Raw genomic sequence first — 18,255 nt, forward strand, 5'->3', positions numbered from 1 at the left:
TATAAATAATTTATTATTCGAATATTTGTTTATCAACGATTACTTACAAATTTTAGCATTCAATCTTCTTCTTAAATATCATCAATTAGATGCACTTCTTCGTGGGTTTTCCAGCATTCCGTAAAAATTAATGCTTAGTTCTTATGAATGCATATTACAAACATATCTACGTATAAAAGAAACATGTATGCACATATCATAGCATAGTGCTTATCAGAACTATTTGCCATCCACATATTGACTAGCTTTGACTTCATATATATATTCTTTTTTACTATTTTCATCAAAATTTCACACCTTTTATTCAATTTTTGTTTTGAAATTTTTTGGGTACGCAGTGTCACACTAGGGTGTTCAATTGTTCGCCTTTTTTTCCAAACCCGGAGTGGTTGCTAGTTGCATTATACCAGATACTGAAGCAGGTTCTGGAAAAGGGTGTCTTCATATTGGCTCCCCAACTACGAAGTGATATTTACATCGATATCCACACACTGATTAAAGCCTTGGTTGCGATACTATTCGATATAGGAAAGGAATCTCATGGTGGAATACAAGTGGTTAGCTAGAGTAAATAGTTGACTTGACTTTCCAGGTAGGTTTGCAAATTCTTCTTCGGTAAGAAAATCTGCGGAAAAGTTGTCTTAATTCATTGGTTCCGATGTTATCGTTGCCTTCGCCGGAAACATGGCATAAATCATTTGCGATTTGTGCGTTGAAGTCCAGCTGAGAGGTTTGGCGCTTGGAAGCCTTTTCAAGCCCCCGAGTTGGTAATCCCGTCTCTCGAGCATGAAACGGCAAAGTCGATTTTGAAAAAAAAAAAAATTATTGTTAAAGTGATCTCACCACATTTTCTCAACATTACTGAAATTGACATTGTATGGATTTTTAGTCACTGCTCGCAGTACACTTATCTAAAATCAATCGAAATTTGTGAGTTGCTGGCTCCATGTGAATAAAAATAGAAATTTCAGAGGTTTTTATTAGTTTTCTACCAAAAAGTGCTGCTATCATCAAAAATTTCTCAAATNCTAGTTTTATTTAATTTTCAAATTACAAGTTTTAAATTAACTATTATTCGTGTTGTCAACAATTTTGCTTCTACGCCGAAGCATAGACAGACACAAGCACACATTTTCAAAAATATGTACGAGAAGTTCATACACAAAAATATGACATAAAAATGTTATGTTGCACATATATGTGCATACATACATACATATGTACTCGTATTCCCAGTAGGCTATAAGTGTATTACATCTATGTAAAAAAAAAGTATTCGCTTTATGAAAATTTTAATATTATTGCAGTTAAAATCAATGTCTAACGAATGGCGAGGATTTCAGCGAGCCATGGAATTCTAAGCGAACTAGATTTATTTGATGAATATAAAGCCACAGATATGTATGTAGGTCGATTGGGCCCACTAAATGTGGTACCATTTTGTCAGGTGAAGTATACATTATTTAAGATAACAGCAATATATCTGAATTATAGCAATGCTTTTGGCTCTAGCATTATCGTAACATCGTCTATGAGGCGACTTTTATAAAACAAACGCATATTCCAACTTAAAGTGCTATTTGGAGCTCTCAATAAATATTTTTAATTATTTCTGTTGCTTGAAAAAATACTTTGCTTTTGCCGTAAATTTTTTTGAAGAAAAAGAAATGCGGACATTTTGTTTGTTGAGACCTGCAAACTGATTTAAGAAGTTTTTCCTATTCAAAATTCAAATGGCGGATTCATATTTGATCTACCACTTATCACAGAAAAAGTTGGTTTCGAGGGTACTACCTTTCGTATAAGTAACATGTTAGTAAGAATCTGATCTCTAATGATAATCAGATACCTTCGGAACCTTTGATTGTAAAGTTTTAAGCGAATATAAATGATTTAGTTTTTAATTTTTCCAAACTGACAATATATTTGCAATCAGCGGCTCCAAGAACCCCAGAGGAAAACGTCTCAAGCGGATCGACTCCGTTTTAATTAGTTGGCCGCCATATTAAATTCGTGATATATGTGTATTACAAATAAAATGTTCGTACAACAGTTGTGGGCAATAAAATTCTCCTCAACTTTGGCTTTTCAATATCCTACGTATTTTCAACAGGAATTGCATCAAAAGTTCCCTACAACAATTTTTCTTCTTTGTACCAATTTGATCTAAATTTACTGGGATTGTCACACAGAATTTGTTTTGATTACTTTTGACTTGAAAATTTTAACAAAAGTCATTCAAATACCTTTTGAGATTGAAAATGAAAAACCTGGGGTGCATGCAATACCATTCAAGTGATTTATGTGCTATGCGACCGCGAAAAAGTATTTCCTACTTTTTAGTCTATTTATTGAAACGTGGTATATTTAAAAGTTTTTTGTTTAATTTTCAAACGTCGAAGAAAATTTATTCAAGTTTATCATTTGAAAACACATTTAAAAACGGCTGTAGCTGAGTGTGCAGAGATGCTTGCTGTTATTTGCTAACTTTCAGAAGGTCTGGATTCAAATGCCATCAGAGGCAACATGTATAAATGATAATAAAAAATTTTATTTTCGTCTCCGAACTATGAAAAAGTGTATGTGAAGTGCAGAATATAAGCATGTTCAGACGATGAAACCGGCAAACGAAAATTTTTATTAAAGTATACAAAAGTGTGTTTATTATCACCAAATCATTGTTGAAAATATCCACTACGGCATTGTTAAGAGGGACGTGAACCGGTTTTGAACCGAGCCGGTTATGAACCAGAAAACCGTTTTTTTTTCCTTTAATTAACTGAACCATTAAATGAACGGAAATTTTCCACAAATGTTTGATCTAAAGTAAAAACCAAACCACTTTTCATAAAGGTTTAAAGGTTCGATTCAAACAATTTGCAATAGATTAATTTATCGACTTGTTTTTCTTTTTGTTAAATATGGTAATACATACCATGTTTGCTTACCATGTGGTATGTAAAGGCAACCCATCTCATTTTACAGACACTTGAAACTTAACCATGCGCGTTATTTTTGTTTTTTTATTTCCGAACCTTTGAACCGAACCGAAACCTCAATTGAAAGANGTGTGTACGCCTATGTAAATATGTACACACAACCACAAATGTAAGTAGATATGATGTACATATGAAAATTATACTTCTGCCATCTAAACCACAAACGCACTGGCTTTTTATATAATACGTCTTCTTCTTCTTCTTCATCCTCATGTGTTGAGCAACCATAGCAATTTGACCGTGGTTCCAATGACTCCGCTTGCGGCAAACATACTCTATACGAATATGCACTTCTGCCACTGAGTAATTGTATATGCCATTGGCTTTGAAGCATGTATGTATGCATGCGTGCTCACTTCCCCAGTCGGTAAAGTATTATAGCATTATACATATTAGCGTGGGCCAAAAATCCGTTTTTTTTTAGAATTTTGATTGGCAATAGCAAAAATATGTTTCACTATGCTCCAAAGACAATCTGTGTGAAAGATGACAATTTTTGGTCAATATCTTAGGCTCGGCCAAGTCCACCAAAGTTGAAGTGCTAAAAAAAAAATTGTCTTAGCCTATTTCGATTCTCTACAAAAAAGATCCACGTACTAAATTATGTGGGACTAACACTTTCGAAGATACTTACAATTTTACTAAAAAAATGTATCAATTAATGTGTTCATTAGTTTTTAATTTTTAAACATAATGAACTTTGGTGGACTTGGGCGAGCCTAAAATATTGATCAACAGTTGTCGTCTTTCACACAGATTGTCTTTAGAGGAATTTTCGGCCCACACTAATACATATGAGTGGTAAGTAATGTAGTGTATTTCTTAGAACTTTAAGATTATATTGCTATGAGATATGCAATTAGCATTCTACCTAATGTATAAAAAAAATCAAAAAAAAAAAAAAAACGTTGGTATTAAATTACATTCGTTCTCCGTTTACTAGATAATGTAAAATCGAATGACTTTTTAGTACGGACATCACCGCTCGCAAACTAAATTTAAAATTCATTGCATATAAAGAGATCAAGGTGTTCTTTCCGAGTTATTCTAGAGTCATTTGGTAATAGTCGGATCTTCTACAGGTTTAACATTCCAACAACCATAAGTATTTATATGAATGCAAACAACGTTTAATACTTGCGGCATTCTCTCATAGCTGCTGCTTAATTTAACTTTTACTCTAATGCAACGCATATTTGAAATATACATACATACATATGCATAGGGCATGGTAAACAAATTCCAGTGTATGTATATACATTGCATAGAACTAAATAAACATATGTATACGAATAAAGCTATTACATATGTATGTACATATGTGTACGAAGTCATTCATTTTGTCTCCGTTAGCAACTTCCATTTGAAAAGCTTCATTTTCTGAGTTTTAATCAAATTTTGTTAGCTGCTTCAAGTTGCATTGCATGTAAATGTGTATGTAACCACACGTATACACACCTCCAATTTATTACATCTGCAAAATTTATTCGTCCAAGTCGGTGTAATCACACTAACATTTACGAACACACGTGTTAAACTTGAAATAACTTGTTATAAGCCATTCGAGCGTGCAATTACTCAAGTGCATATACATATGTATGTTTTAAATAAATGCATACACACCAACACTTCCATTTATCGCACTATATTGTCAATTACCACTGCTAAACACACATATGTAGGTATGTACATACATAGGTATGAATTTATATGTGCATATGTATGTATGTTAGTTTGTACAAATGTAAATATGCTGATGCTTGTATAAAGATTTATATGTTTACATTAGCATTTGTGTCCATTTGCGTGTTAAATAACTGTATACTCTTCCATTTGCTTTAGTTTATAATCGGTTAGTCTCATTTAAGGTATAAACAAATAAATACATACTTACATATGTACGTACAAACATACTTTCTTAGTTCGCAAGTGAATTGCTTAGTTGTTTAGCTGCAATGCTTTCCGTACATACTTCTAGTTTTCTCTTTAAATTTAATGACTAAGCAAATATATACATTTGAGCTCTAATGACTTATAGCTAGGCTCACGAAAGTAATTTAAGCAACTATAATAAAAGAACAAAAGATTTTGCTAGTGGTAATGGTAATTGTATTGGTAATGATAATGGTAATAATAGTGTTAATGGTACTGCTAATGCTTATGTTAGGGGTAATGGTATTGGTATTGGTAATAGTAATGGTAATGGTATTGGTAATGGTAATGGTAATGGAATTGGTAACGATTATAATAATGGTAATTGTAAAGGTAACGGTAATGGTAATGCTAATGGTAATAGTACAAGTACTATTACTGGTAGTGGTAATGATAATGGTAATGGTAAGAGTGTCGGCAGTGGCAGTGCTGTCGGTTATGGGAATGCTAATGTTAATTATAATTGTAATGCTAATGGTAATACTGATTTTGATGCTAATTCCACTGGTAAAATAACTAAAACAATTTGGGTGTTCACACCTTCTTGGTTATCAGGTTATCTCGTTATGTGATTATTTGTTTAAATTCAAGTTATTTCAATAAAATATGCTACATATATGTATATGTAGAATAATAACAAAGGTTTACAAAAAACAAGTTTATGCATCTTAAAACCAACCTATATATCGCTATGTTATTCGACACGCTAAATACGAATCCGAGGTCCGTTAGCTTTCACCACATCAGGTTCGTGGTCAGTTGAAGGTCAAGTAGGGACAAATTTATTAAATAAGCCTGAAAATACAAGACAAACCTCCTAAATTTGACCTTGCGATGACTTTGGCGTGACTTCTAGACGACCTTGCGAAATCAAGGGACCCCATATTCGGATTCAGCGACTTCAAAACCAAAAAAAAAAAAATGTATTTTTATTGAATACATCTTTTGTCCTATTTGACCCTCAAATGACCTCGAACCTGGCATTATGGAGGTTAACAGACCTCGAATTCGCCTACCGCAAACTAGGAGTGGCATGTCATTCTAACATTGATTGAGCAGGTAGGAGTACTCGCCAAGGCCGCGTACCCTCACCTCTCTGTAAATCGTATTCGTAAACAATATTTCTTAGAGAAACTGCTAAGGAGTCTCTCTTGCACTCTAAAAAGTGCATGTAAAACTACTACTGAAAAGTGTTTATTTTTCAACCAGAATCTGTTCAAGAATACGCACAAGATGTTCAAGATTTGATTATGAACATGAGTTGTTTAAAATATACACATGAAATGTTTAAAATTACAAACATTTTGAAAGTAAAAATATATTTTTTTTACAAACAATAAATGCTAAATGCGCACGCAGGAATATATTTTTGGGGGGAAAGGGTTTATACTTCTAAATATTTTTTTTCTATCAAAATTTCTTAAATCATAACAAATTTAACCCCAAAATGCACCCCTCAGCTCAGCGCGCCCCAAAAATCTGCAAAACTCTTAGAACGATGGTGTTTCTAAACTGTACCTGTACCTGTCAAAGAAGCTTCTAGGGCTATCTAAATGGCAACCCTCGACCCTGAATATAATCGTGCAAGACATGAAGACATAACAGACACCTAGTTCATTAGTGCCTTAGCTTTTTTGTGGATGGCGAGTATAAAACATCTCAGAATTTTATTTTCGGTCATTCTGCTTTTGCATGGCTAATATGTAAACAGCCCGGTTCGAACCTTACCTTGTTAAAGCTTTAGGGAACTTCAGTAGATGACCAATTCATATTTCTTTAGTTTGCCTGGAAAGCTTAGATAAACGTTACTATCTACTAATACTGAAGTCATTTAAAATTTATATTTTTACAACTTTTGGTTTTACCAAAGTTATTGCAACACTTTTTGATGTCAATTTCACACACACATTTTGACCTATGATTGCATATAAAAAGCTACATACATATACATGTATACGAAATGACCCCACTTTCTTATAAACGCATCAACAAAATCGTACAAAAAGTTCTTTGAGTAAAATTTCTAATAAAACTTAAAATAAATTCCTTAAACTAAATTTTGCACTTCGCATGCAATGCACAAAAACTTTGAATATGTCGTGACGCATTGCATAGCTTGTCAGTCGCTTGACCTTTGCCCCTGCCAGAATGCGCTTCTGCAAGCAACGCGACGGATATTTTTATCTATGCCGCCAGCTGCCGGCGGAGTGTCATGGCTGCTTACCAACAAACAACTTAAAGCTGCTGATACTTGTATTTTTGGGGAAAATGAATGAATGAGCAAATATCTACTTAAGCGAATGGGGTAAACGAGCAAGTAGCATGGCAAAGTTGTTGTCCCGTCCAGCCATTGAAGAAGTTCATGACACAGACGTGCTAAACTTTCGCCTTATATTTTTCTTGTTTGTACACTTGGCTGGTAAACATAAGAAGAAGAAAACAGCCATGCGAAAATGCAATGTCAGTCATTTTGTTATTTTACCATCGCTGTGGAAAACTCATATTGATTTTATATCTTGAAGGGAATTAGTAATGCTGCTGGGTTTTTATATGTAAGTGGGAAATTTAATAAAAATGTTTTCAGTAAGATTCCTATGCAGCTTGAAGATACTTATGTAAATAAATAGAAGGGCGTACATTTTTATGGTCGAATACTCATTCATCCCTAGTTCCGATGGAAATACGTATAGGGTCAGTATTCGTCAAATCGCGCAGACAAAAAACTGTCTGCTTTTTTGTTTGCTGATTTGAAGTGCATTTAAAAAAATTTTCTAGCACGTCTAGTTTTTGAGAAAAAAACTGTTGAAGTGTCGAAAAAAGGCAAATATGTGATTAATTAATTTATGCTGGAATGCTACTGTGCACACAAGGCCAGTTAAAAGACTTTTTTTTAATTGGATTAACGATTAATTAAAATTAATTAATCGTAATCATAATCGACGATTAACGATTTAAAAAAAAATTTAATCACTAATCGTACGGATGATTACAATTAATTAATTTTAATCGTTAATCGCGATTAACATTTTAATCGTTAATGAGATTAACATTTTGCCAACACTGATATAAATGATGTAGAATCCATCAGACGATTTGGTTTTTTATTAATACGTGGTTTTTATTTCTTTGGAAAAGCTACGTCCAAATTCAATAAAAAATTTATTTTTATTACTTGAATTTTTCCAATTTTGCCATTTTTCGACGCATTACAGTTTTTTGCTCAAAACATGGACGTGCCAGAAAAATCTTGTAAATGCACTTCAAATAAGCATCAAAACATCTATAAGATGAGGTTTATGCCGTTTTTTTAGATAAAATACGACCCAATTTTGTCGAACAGTGTAATTTAAATATATGTAGATGGCAAACCTTTCAATATATATATATAATTGTTATAGCCTATACCCTGTTCCGATGTATAAGAATGCTTAAAAAACATACATCCAAACTTTCATATTCGTACGAGTATATTAATTAGTAAATAAAATTAAATGAAGTACTAAATGTTACGTATACGTATAGTTGAACTATATTGCCTTGAGTTAATATATGTAGATAAGTAATTTTGAATTTTGCACTAATTTAAAACAATGCCCAATAAATAGCTTGTTTCATTTATTTAAAGAGGGTCCAGTAGTTGAATTTCCTATTGATATACAGCTTTTTTGCTTCAAGTAAAGAGCGTATAAAAAATCGTATTGCATTTTCTGCCTTATTTCCGACTTTTAAACTTTAAAAACTTCAAGCATTTGCATATAACCAAAGGGGATATCCTACTGTCAAGCAATTCTCCGAACAGTTTTAAATGAGTAAATCTTTGCAGAAAAAATGCAAAGCAGCAAGCGGAACGGAAATAGTTGTGCCATTAAATTGTTGCTACATATTTCCATAGAATATTTAAATTTTATGCTTTTTTTTTTGCAATCTTTTATCTCTATTTTATCCGGTTTTTTCTATCTACATAGACCGCTGCAACCTAATTACAATTAATCCACTTGACCGCGCGGGCGTGCAGTCGAACAAAAACAAAATACATAGACAAAGAAAAAAAGAAATGATTACAATTACAAATTTCGATGTGGTGCAAGGACGGCGAAGCCAGGCACACATACATACATACATATGTACGTATGTACTACAAACTGTCTAAAATACATACGTATGTATTTACGTATGCATTACATGCATTTTCATTCATATACGCATGTGCGTGTGTAAATGTGTATGCATAAATATTCCGGTTTTTCTGTATAAAATATTACAGTAAATGGCGTTAGTAAAATAACAAAAAGCGGCACGCTTGCGGAAACTGCTTTTACAAACTTGTACTAAATATATGTATGCAAGTAAATTTGCATGTATTTTATTCTATTGTCTGCCGCGTATAGAAATTATCGAGCGTCGGCTGAATATAATTAAAATTTATTTAAGCAACACTTTTACGTAACATTTTCATGGTAATTACAATGAACGCTTGAAATGGCTAGTCGGCTAGTTGTTGAACAATGGCGGAAATTTAATCACAATGATCACAGATACTTTAGTATTACATACAAAAAGCCACACAAATATACATACACAAATATGCACCAGCGTATATGAAAGAGTAAAAGTACTAGTACATTGGGTTAAATAGGTAACACCAAAGTGGTCTAGACGACTTTTCATCACAGTCAACTATGCATTTCCAGATAGAGTAAAAATTATAAAAAAAAAAATTAAAAAGATTTCATTTAATTTTAGGAAAAAGTGATATAAATTGACCTTCTTTTAGGTAGGTAAAAAATATGCATTGGCTTCGTTTTCGTCCTGGTCTGCGCGTTCGTCTTACTGTGAATATTCGTCTTCCTCTTTGTGTTCATCTTCGCATTCGTTTTCGCTTTGGTCTTCTTATATATATATCTCCGCATTCGTCTTCGTACTCGTAGTAATTTTTTGCTCCGGTAGGTATTCGTCTCTGTCTTCGTGTTTCTCTTCATGATCGACTTCGGTTTCGTCTTCTTAACTGACTATGTTTTCGTCTTTTTAATTGTCTTCGGGTTCATCTTCGTATTCGTGTTCGTGTTCGTAGTCGTGTTTATCTTCGTGTTCGTGTTCGTATTCTTGTTTAGCTTTGTGTTTGTGTTCGTCTTCGTGCTTATCTTCGTGTTTGTTCTCGTATTTGTGCTCGTCATTATCTTCGCCTTCGTTTTCGTGTTCGTCTTCATGTTCATCGTCGCGCTTGTTTCGTGTTCGTATTTATCCTTGGGTTCGTTTCCGTTTTTGCATTTACCTTTGTCTTCAAGTTTACTTCTTATTTGTCTCCGTATTCGTCATCGTGTTCGTTCTTTTACGCCTCCGTCGCGCCTTTACATCCCCCAAGCTTTTGATCTATCAGGACGGTGAATTTCAGAAAGCTGAAGATACATTTAGAGCCGATGAGAAAGCCGTTGGTAATATGGAAAATATCCCCATTCTTGTAACTCTCACCGTGCAGAGGTTCTCATTCTAAATCTCATTCTGTTTTGTAATGTTGTGGTTCTTCGCCTTTTGGATTGAACAATAGACAAATCTTACTTTCTTTCGGTCCAAAGGTATATTAAGTTTTTCCTGGAGAACACTCTTCTATTAGCACAACCTTCAGAAATTTATGGATAACCAACTTGCATGGTGGTTGGCGTTACTCTCTGATCTCAGATCGTCAAGCAGACGGCTCTTTTATAGAGTACAGAGCACTAAGTCACCCAATGGTTGCGAAATGAACAAAGCAGAGCTTAGTGTGAAATAAGAAAGTCTAAGAGTTATCCTTAGCTAGCCTTCTGCGAAAGCGTAGAAACGCTCTTTCCTTAAGGTACTTGTTGGACGAGAAAGAAAACTGCACTATGAGTAGCGAGAAGATAGATAATTTTTTCCTTGTCCAAAAAGCTTAGACATTAGAAGCTCTCACCCGTCTCACAATGACTCATTTGTAACTTTGTAACTTCATAGTCTTTGGGATTAAAACTGACACTCAGCCTCAGATAGTTAGTACTTAGGTTAGGTTATGTTACGATCTTTACCAAGGAAACGGGTCCGATAAGGTATTGTTATAAATCGGATACGTGCAAATAAAGTGGTGTATGCTTAACGGCACCCCATATTGCACAATGGGCAGACCGAAGAAGGCACATTCTTATAAGCTCTTGCATTGAGGTTCAGAAAAATCCACTAGCGGGAAAAATTAAGCTAACAGAATAGACCCTAAATTTATCGTTGATGTTTTGGTGTTTTGACTTTTTTGTCAATTCAATAAAAGTAGTTGTCCTTCCTTTGGCTAGAAATCGGAAATAAAAGGAAAACTTACGCTGCTTGCTAGATCTTTCCAGCTGTTTATCCAATAAGCCCCCTTTTGAAGACACTCTTCCGCTAGGATGCGCGACAACTTATTTCTTGGTAAGCTGAGGCACTTAGTAATAAAAAGCATATGCGGGCGGATGATATGAAGATTTTGCCGCTGTAAGCCTGCCTACAGATGAAGATGAGTGTGGTAGGCAATGAAGTTTTTTTAGAAATAATTTTAAAAGTTTTTCTAAGGTATCAGGCATGACATTCCGCTGTAGTTGGTATTATTACCAGGATCATACTTCTTAAAAAGAAGAATCAATATGGATGAGCTAAGTGAAGAGGGGAACTGTTTCTTGTTATCTTGGGCGTTAAATGCCAAAATGTAGGGTTCACCTGGTTATTTGTTTAAAGTTTTTAGGGTTGATGGACAAACATAAATAATAAATAAATGTGAAATATGAGCTTGATTTATACATTTTTAAAAACCAAATAACAAATCGATTTAACAGTTTTCCAAACTATCTCGAAAAAGTTTGAAAAAATCACACATACACACATCAAAATTCTCTATGAAAAAAATATTTTTTCAAATTGTTTTTTTTTTTAATTTTTCACATACAATCTTTTTGATAAAAAAAAATAATTTCCAGAAAAAAAAATAAAAAAATAAATTTCTTTTTTGCAGAATTTTGATGTGTATATGTGTGATTTTTTTCAAATTCTTCCCTCGCCCCGTTCTCGAGATATTTGGAAAACTATTAAATTGATTTGTTTTTGTGCTTTAAAGTTTTTAAAAATGTATTAATCAAGCTCAAATTTCATATTAATTTATTATTTATGCTTATCCATCAACCATAAAAATTTGAAACAAATTAATACACATGAAGTGTGAACCCCGTCCATTTTGGTGTGGAATGCCCCATATATAATTCATTTATGAAACGATGCGGCGCAAATTCATAGAACCCATAGCTTATATGTACGATTTTTTCCTGGAGCTACATATATTCTTTTTTGTGCCCAGAATAATAAAGGTCAACTCCGTGAAATCAAAAGGCGCATCAAGGAAAGGGTTGATACACAGAGGCATTGCCAGTGCACATATAATGCAAGAGTCGTTTTTTTAAAATGCTCATAAAAATCGTGGGTTAGAAGACTTGAAAGTAGTGGGTGGATATTTTTAAGAGTATTTCCTATTTGCCACCAACCTCTGGTATTGCGGATAGAGTTCAGTAGTTCAATGTCTTTACATCACTCCACTCCAGTTTTTCTTGCTACAAAGTTTCAACTACTTTTTACGACACCCCTCCTCTATTTTTCTTTCATAGTTTAATTAAAGAGCTCATTACCTTACCACGCAAGTTTGAGCACTGACTATGTGAGTATCAAACCATTCATTCCTCGGCGTGCAACGACATACATATATATTTGGCATTGTAAGCGGTGCTATGTTTAATTTGTCTGTGAGAGTAGGTATCTTTTTTTTGCCATAATATTACTAAACTAGCGTACCCGGCGAACTTCGTCTCGCCCAAATCTAATTTTTTGTAGGAACCACACTTTCACCAAGTATTCCTTTGAAGACTTTCAGTGGCACATTTGTCTGATCTAAATATGGTTTTGGTGGTCGTCAGAAGGCATATCGTTCGTCGCTATTTTAAATAACCTAACGAAATCGTTTTGGCCGTGACGAAATTCTTGCAAATTTCCAATGATCGATATTAGAGTTGCCAACGAAATAAATTTGAAAAGCCGTTTTTCTCTTCATTCACTATCTGGAACAATGATCTGGTTCAATGAATCTGTATATTTAGCATAGTTGGTGGCAAGTTCGAAACGGGTCCACATAAATCCAGTATACAAAGACTTATTTATGGTAAATCGCCATAAAGCAATGAGCTCAGGGGTTCTGATGGTTGATTTAACTGTAGTAACTTGATTTTAACCCCTGCAGATCTCAATCCCGTTGTCTCCGAATGAAAGTTTTACGCATTGTGAAATTAGAGATGTGATTTTCTGGACCAATTGTAACACACAGAATTTCGATATAATTAGACTTTCACGGTATTTTTTCTCATTTAACAATGCAGATCGCAGGATTCCGCTTTTATTTCAGTTGCTAATGAGCTGGTTACTCCTGAGGTCGTCCTGCATGAATTCGCGATGAGTGCACTCAAAACTGAACACTGAGAGTAGGTACAAATGGCGAAGAATTCCCAAAGAATATTCTCATTCAACATTATCTATCTAGAGTTTCGCCCGAAAACAAATTCGCAAGAAAGTTTTTCATCCGCTCGTAGTGAAGACACGAAAAAGAAATTAATTTTTTTTTTTTGGATTTTGCATTTTTAATCAAAATTCCATAATACGTACATTGTTCAAATCCAGAAATTGTAAATGGAACCGGTAATAATTTACAACGCATTCTAACCTTAATAATTGTTTAGCATACATACAATTTTGTATCTGGACAAGCATTTCAATGGTAATATTACGATCAAAATTAAAGAAATAAAATAAATGTCGTGTACAAAATCTATGGAAAAGCAATTTATTCGAAATTTTCTGTTCGGAAATTTTTTCAATTTTCCTTGTGAAGAGACAGACAAACGCAACAAAAAATACAGCTTACATAAGACAGTCCTTTCTAGAGCTATGCTCGGTATTATGATTTAAATTTTCAAATATTTGGCAACCCTATTCAAAATTATTAATTCTGTTTAAGAGTGAATTTAAATGCTTTGCATTCCCTGAATACGTTGCTATATTTTAGTCGATATATGTTTAAGTCCCAAAATTTTTAAGCGAATGGCAACCCTGTTAAAAAGTTGTTATCCTTTACCTCTACCAGCGAAGCTGTCCTTCAAAATAGAGTTTCAATCATTCAATTTGATGAAGTACTATATAAGATATGGCCGGATACAGTGCTTTCAGCTCTTTAAACCCCCATTTTTTTGATAAATAATTAAATTTGAACAACGTGCCTAGTTTTCGCAGGTACGCGAGCTTCCCCCCTTCCAAATGATATCACTGGGTAACAGAAAAATACCTTTTAGAAATAAGTATATAGATTATGTACATACATTAGACTGCATCACAAAAAAAAGTTGCAGTTTTTCCGCCGGGATTACAAAATCTATTATATTTTAAGACGTCCACCAAAATATTTCGGAAAAATATTAAGATTTAAGTGAGCTGGAGCGATTTGAAAATACCTCCAAAAATGTAGTTTTTTATGAATAAAAATAGTTTCTTAAAGAACTTTTTGAAAAAAGTCCCCTCAGATGACAAAACAACTTAAGCTTAAAAAATCTGCATACAAATATTTAAAAATCGTTTCAACGGAATCGTAAGAATGAGATTTTTGATGCTGTTTTTTTACTTTTTTTCAAAGATTGGTTTACGAAAAACTTGAATAACTGGGACAAAAATGTTTTGATTTAGACTTCTGGGATCTCAGTAGAAAGGTATTTTCACACTGTTTTTATTTCTGGCCAAAAAAGCGTCATTCGTGTCCCATCTTGTTTTTTCGAATACCGACACATCTCAATTCAACTTTGAATGACGTTCGTTCATCCTACCTTTCTCTTCCATCCTTTGAATGAATTTATTAGCAAAGAAATAAAAAGGATGAGAAAATACCTTTCCAATGACACCTCGTAAGTCTAAATCGGAAGAGTTTAGGTTCAGTTATTCAAGTTTTTCCTATACCAATCTTTGAAATAAGTTGAAAAACAGCATCAAAAATCTCATCATTACGATTCCGTTCAAAATTTTTTTTTAATTTTTTTAAAATATTTTTATGCAAATATTTTAAGCTTAAACCGTTTTATCATTTGAGGGGATTTTTTCAAAAAAAAATCTTTAAGAAACTATTTTTATTCATAACAAACTAGATTTTTGGGGGTATTTTCAAATCGGTCCAGCTCACTTAAATCTTAATATTTTTCCGAAATATTTTGGTGGACGTCTTAAAATATAATAGATTTTAAAATTCCAATGGAAAAATAGTACCGATTTTTTTTTTTTGTATGGGGAGTGATGCAGTCTAACATACATACATATATAACTGACCGTTAATTCCTAATAGGAATATTTTCTACTCTCTCAGTTTACTACACATTCGAATTTTATTGAGGATATTCAATTTTCTGTGGCCCTGCTGTCGCCATTAGCGTACACAGCTTTTAGACAACATTAATTCGCAGAAAATCCGCTTAACCGAAACGATAATATTACCTTTATGGAGCTAACAAAATGCGCGCAATTAACAAAAACAAGCCACTAAACGGCCGCAAAAACCAGAAATCATGCACCCCCTTGCGCTGCCGAGGCACACAAATAACAACGCTGAAATTATTTTGCTCACCCACACACTCAACTGTTTGACATGTACATAAATGGAGTTTGTGAAAAATTCATTAAGAGCACAAAAAAAAAAAAACTTACCAAAATGATGGGCGATATGATCGCGTTCCTCCGATTCCTCTGGCATACCGCCCATGTCATGACCACCGCCATGCATTGCCATATTCTCCATGCTGCTACTGCTGCCCCCACCGCCATCGTCGTAGTGATGGCTGTGATGCATGTCGCTGGCATGCAGGTGTGCAGCATCAACTGTATAGGCGGCAACACCGCCCAATGCTGCCGCAGCTGAGCCGGGCATATGCGAACAGTAGGCGAGCGGCACACCACCGCCATGGCCTGACCACGGACAGAAGCTGTTAATCCAAATTGCTGCAATTAGCAATGAAATTTCCGGTATTTTACGTTTCCGTTTCATTTTCATTATGTGCGATGGCGCTGCTGTCGCTGTCGCTGCCGTTACCGTGGCCGTTGCGGCCGTTGTGGCGTGCGTTCGCGTTGCAAATCGTGCCCTCGTCGTCGTCGTCGTTGTCGTTGTCATTGTAGAATTTGTTCTCGGCGCACGCAATTTTATTTGCGTCATTTTGGCGTTTTGTGTGCCATTTGCTAAGCGCCAAAATGTATGCATCGTTGCGTTGCCAGTTTGTAAAGTTGCCGTTGCTGCGAATATATTTTAGTTGTTGGTAATAGTATTTATGCCGTAGCCGTTACATTTATTTACAAAAATGTTTGTAGCCAGCTGGTGAAATTCATTAGTCTACGCTGTTTTACGGAAATTTAAAAGCTGGTACACAGCCCATTTTAGCCGATTCTAGCTTTAGAGTTTTACGATCGAATTTTTGTTCTATGGGCCAACTGTGCAAAATGCAGTTCTTTATTGGTATGCTAATATATTTAAAATTTCTGTTTTTTTTTTAGTCATTAGTTTGGCGTTTTTACCTCACATAATTTAAATTATTTTTAATATATTTATTTAATTATAAACAATAAATTAATTCTTGTTATATTTTGAGTNCTGGTGAAATTCATTAGTCTACGCTGTTTTACGGAAATTTAAAAGCTGGTGCACAGCCCATTTTAGCCGATTCTAGCTTTAGAGTTTTACGATCCAATTTTTGTTCTATGGGCCAACTGTGCAAAATGCAGTTCTTTATTGGTATGCTAATATATTTAAAATTTCTGTTTTTTTTTAGTCATTAGTTTGGCGTTTTTACCTCACATAATTTGAATTATTTTTAATATATTTATTTAATTATAAACAATAAATTAATTCTTGTTATATTTTGAGTTTTTTTTCTAATATTCTTTAATATGTATTTAGATTAAATTTTCGTTGTTATGTTGCCCTTTTCTGCTTTCCATTTAATTTTAACGGTTATTTGATCTGTTTGTACTTTAACCGCTTCACCATTCACTATAAAGTCTGAAAAAATAAGAAAGGCATTTAATTATTGTCTCGAAAGATGTGTATTTATGTTATGTTGCATGTAAAAAAGTAATGTTGGAATTTTATATATTTTTTATTTTGAAATCAAAAAATATTTAGATGTCGCTCAAAGCGCCCAAAGTTTTCCAATTTTAAATGGCTCCAAAGAGTTCTCTGAGAAACACCTTCAGCTGAATTATGGTAATTAATTTGAAATTTCGTATAATTTTGCTAACAACATATTTTGTTGTGAAATAATGTCAGAGAAATCCTAAGCAAATTGATAAGACGATGCATACCCTTCGATGTATTGAAAAATATCGCTGTAGATACATTCGAGGCCTCGAATCAAAGAAATAAATCGATATATTTTTGCCACTGACATCCCTTCAGCCGATTCTCACTACACGAAGTATAAATCATATCCAGTATTATTTGCGTTTTCCTGCAGACAACTTAGAAAAAGGGCCTGTCATATGGGCGTTTGAACAGCAGGGGATTAAATTGATAAAAATCAGAACAAGGGAGAAGGCAGGCCACCCTGAGGACAGCCCCTATTAAATCCGCACAGGACATACTGACCCCCCCCTTCTGCCTGTATCCTAACGACTCTCTACGCGAGCATTAGACGAACCAATTTACCAGCACATAATCTACTCCATGCCTTAGGCTAAAAATAAAGTGGAGCGGCGAGCAAAGCGTCAATTACAAACGTATATGTTTCAATGGGAGAGCGCAGAGTGAAGAGGAAAGCGTACATACTCGTTTGTTGTTCAAGCTTTGCTTTGCCCCCCCACTATGTTTTTAGTCTTTTTAAGTGCTGAGTGTTTTTTGCTAAAAAAGGTGGAATTGTCAAAAGCATCCTCAACGTTTATAAAAATGTCCAAGGCGAAGTCTTTCAAGATGATCGTATAACCAATTTTGGCAACCAGATTTTGCCAAGCCGTCTCATAAGTTTTCCCGCCTAATAGGCATGTTGATGCAAAGACAGAGGGGTGGATGATAGCGCCTCCCTATGAACGCACAACTTAATCAATCCCTCCTGACATCTCAGCATGAAGGACATAATTCTAATGGGTCTGAATATTTTAAGACTAGTAAAGTAATCTGTACAAACTTCAGAGATAAAGACGACGTCTACAAGTTGCAACGATTAATCTTAATTTCTTATATTTTTTTCTAATAAAAATATTTCAAACCGAATTTGATTTATTATAAAACTGCTAG

At 34.2% G+C, this 18,255-nt stretch overlaps 1 protein-coding gene across 1 annotated transcript in view; it reads right to left on the reverse strand.

The window, feature by feature from the left end:
• LOC108365142 (uncharacterized) overlaps nt 1-16,185 on the reverse strand; it is a gene marked incomplete at its 3' end in the record, with an annotated part of 80,390 nt that extends 64,205 nt beyond the window's left edge. The window contains exon 1 of the mRNA XM_017619102.1: nt 15,684-16,185. Coding sequence (XP_017474591.1) covers nt 15,684-16,185 — 502 coding nt within the window. The remainder of the gene's footprint in view (nt 1-15,683) is intronic.
• Between the last annotated feature and the right edge of the window lie 2,070 nt (nt 16,186-18,255).

Source organism: Rhagoletis zephyria, unplaced genomic scaffold, assembly GCF_001687245.7.
Source record: "Rhagoletis zephyria isolate East Lansing unplaced genomic scaffold, Rhagoletis_zephyria_1.1 Rzeph_scaffold_01784, whole genome shotgun sequence".
Classification (NCBI taxonomy): Eukaryota; Metazoa; Arthropoda; class Insecta; order Diptera; family Tephritidae; genus Rhagoletis; species Rhagoletis zephyria.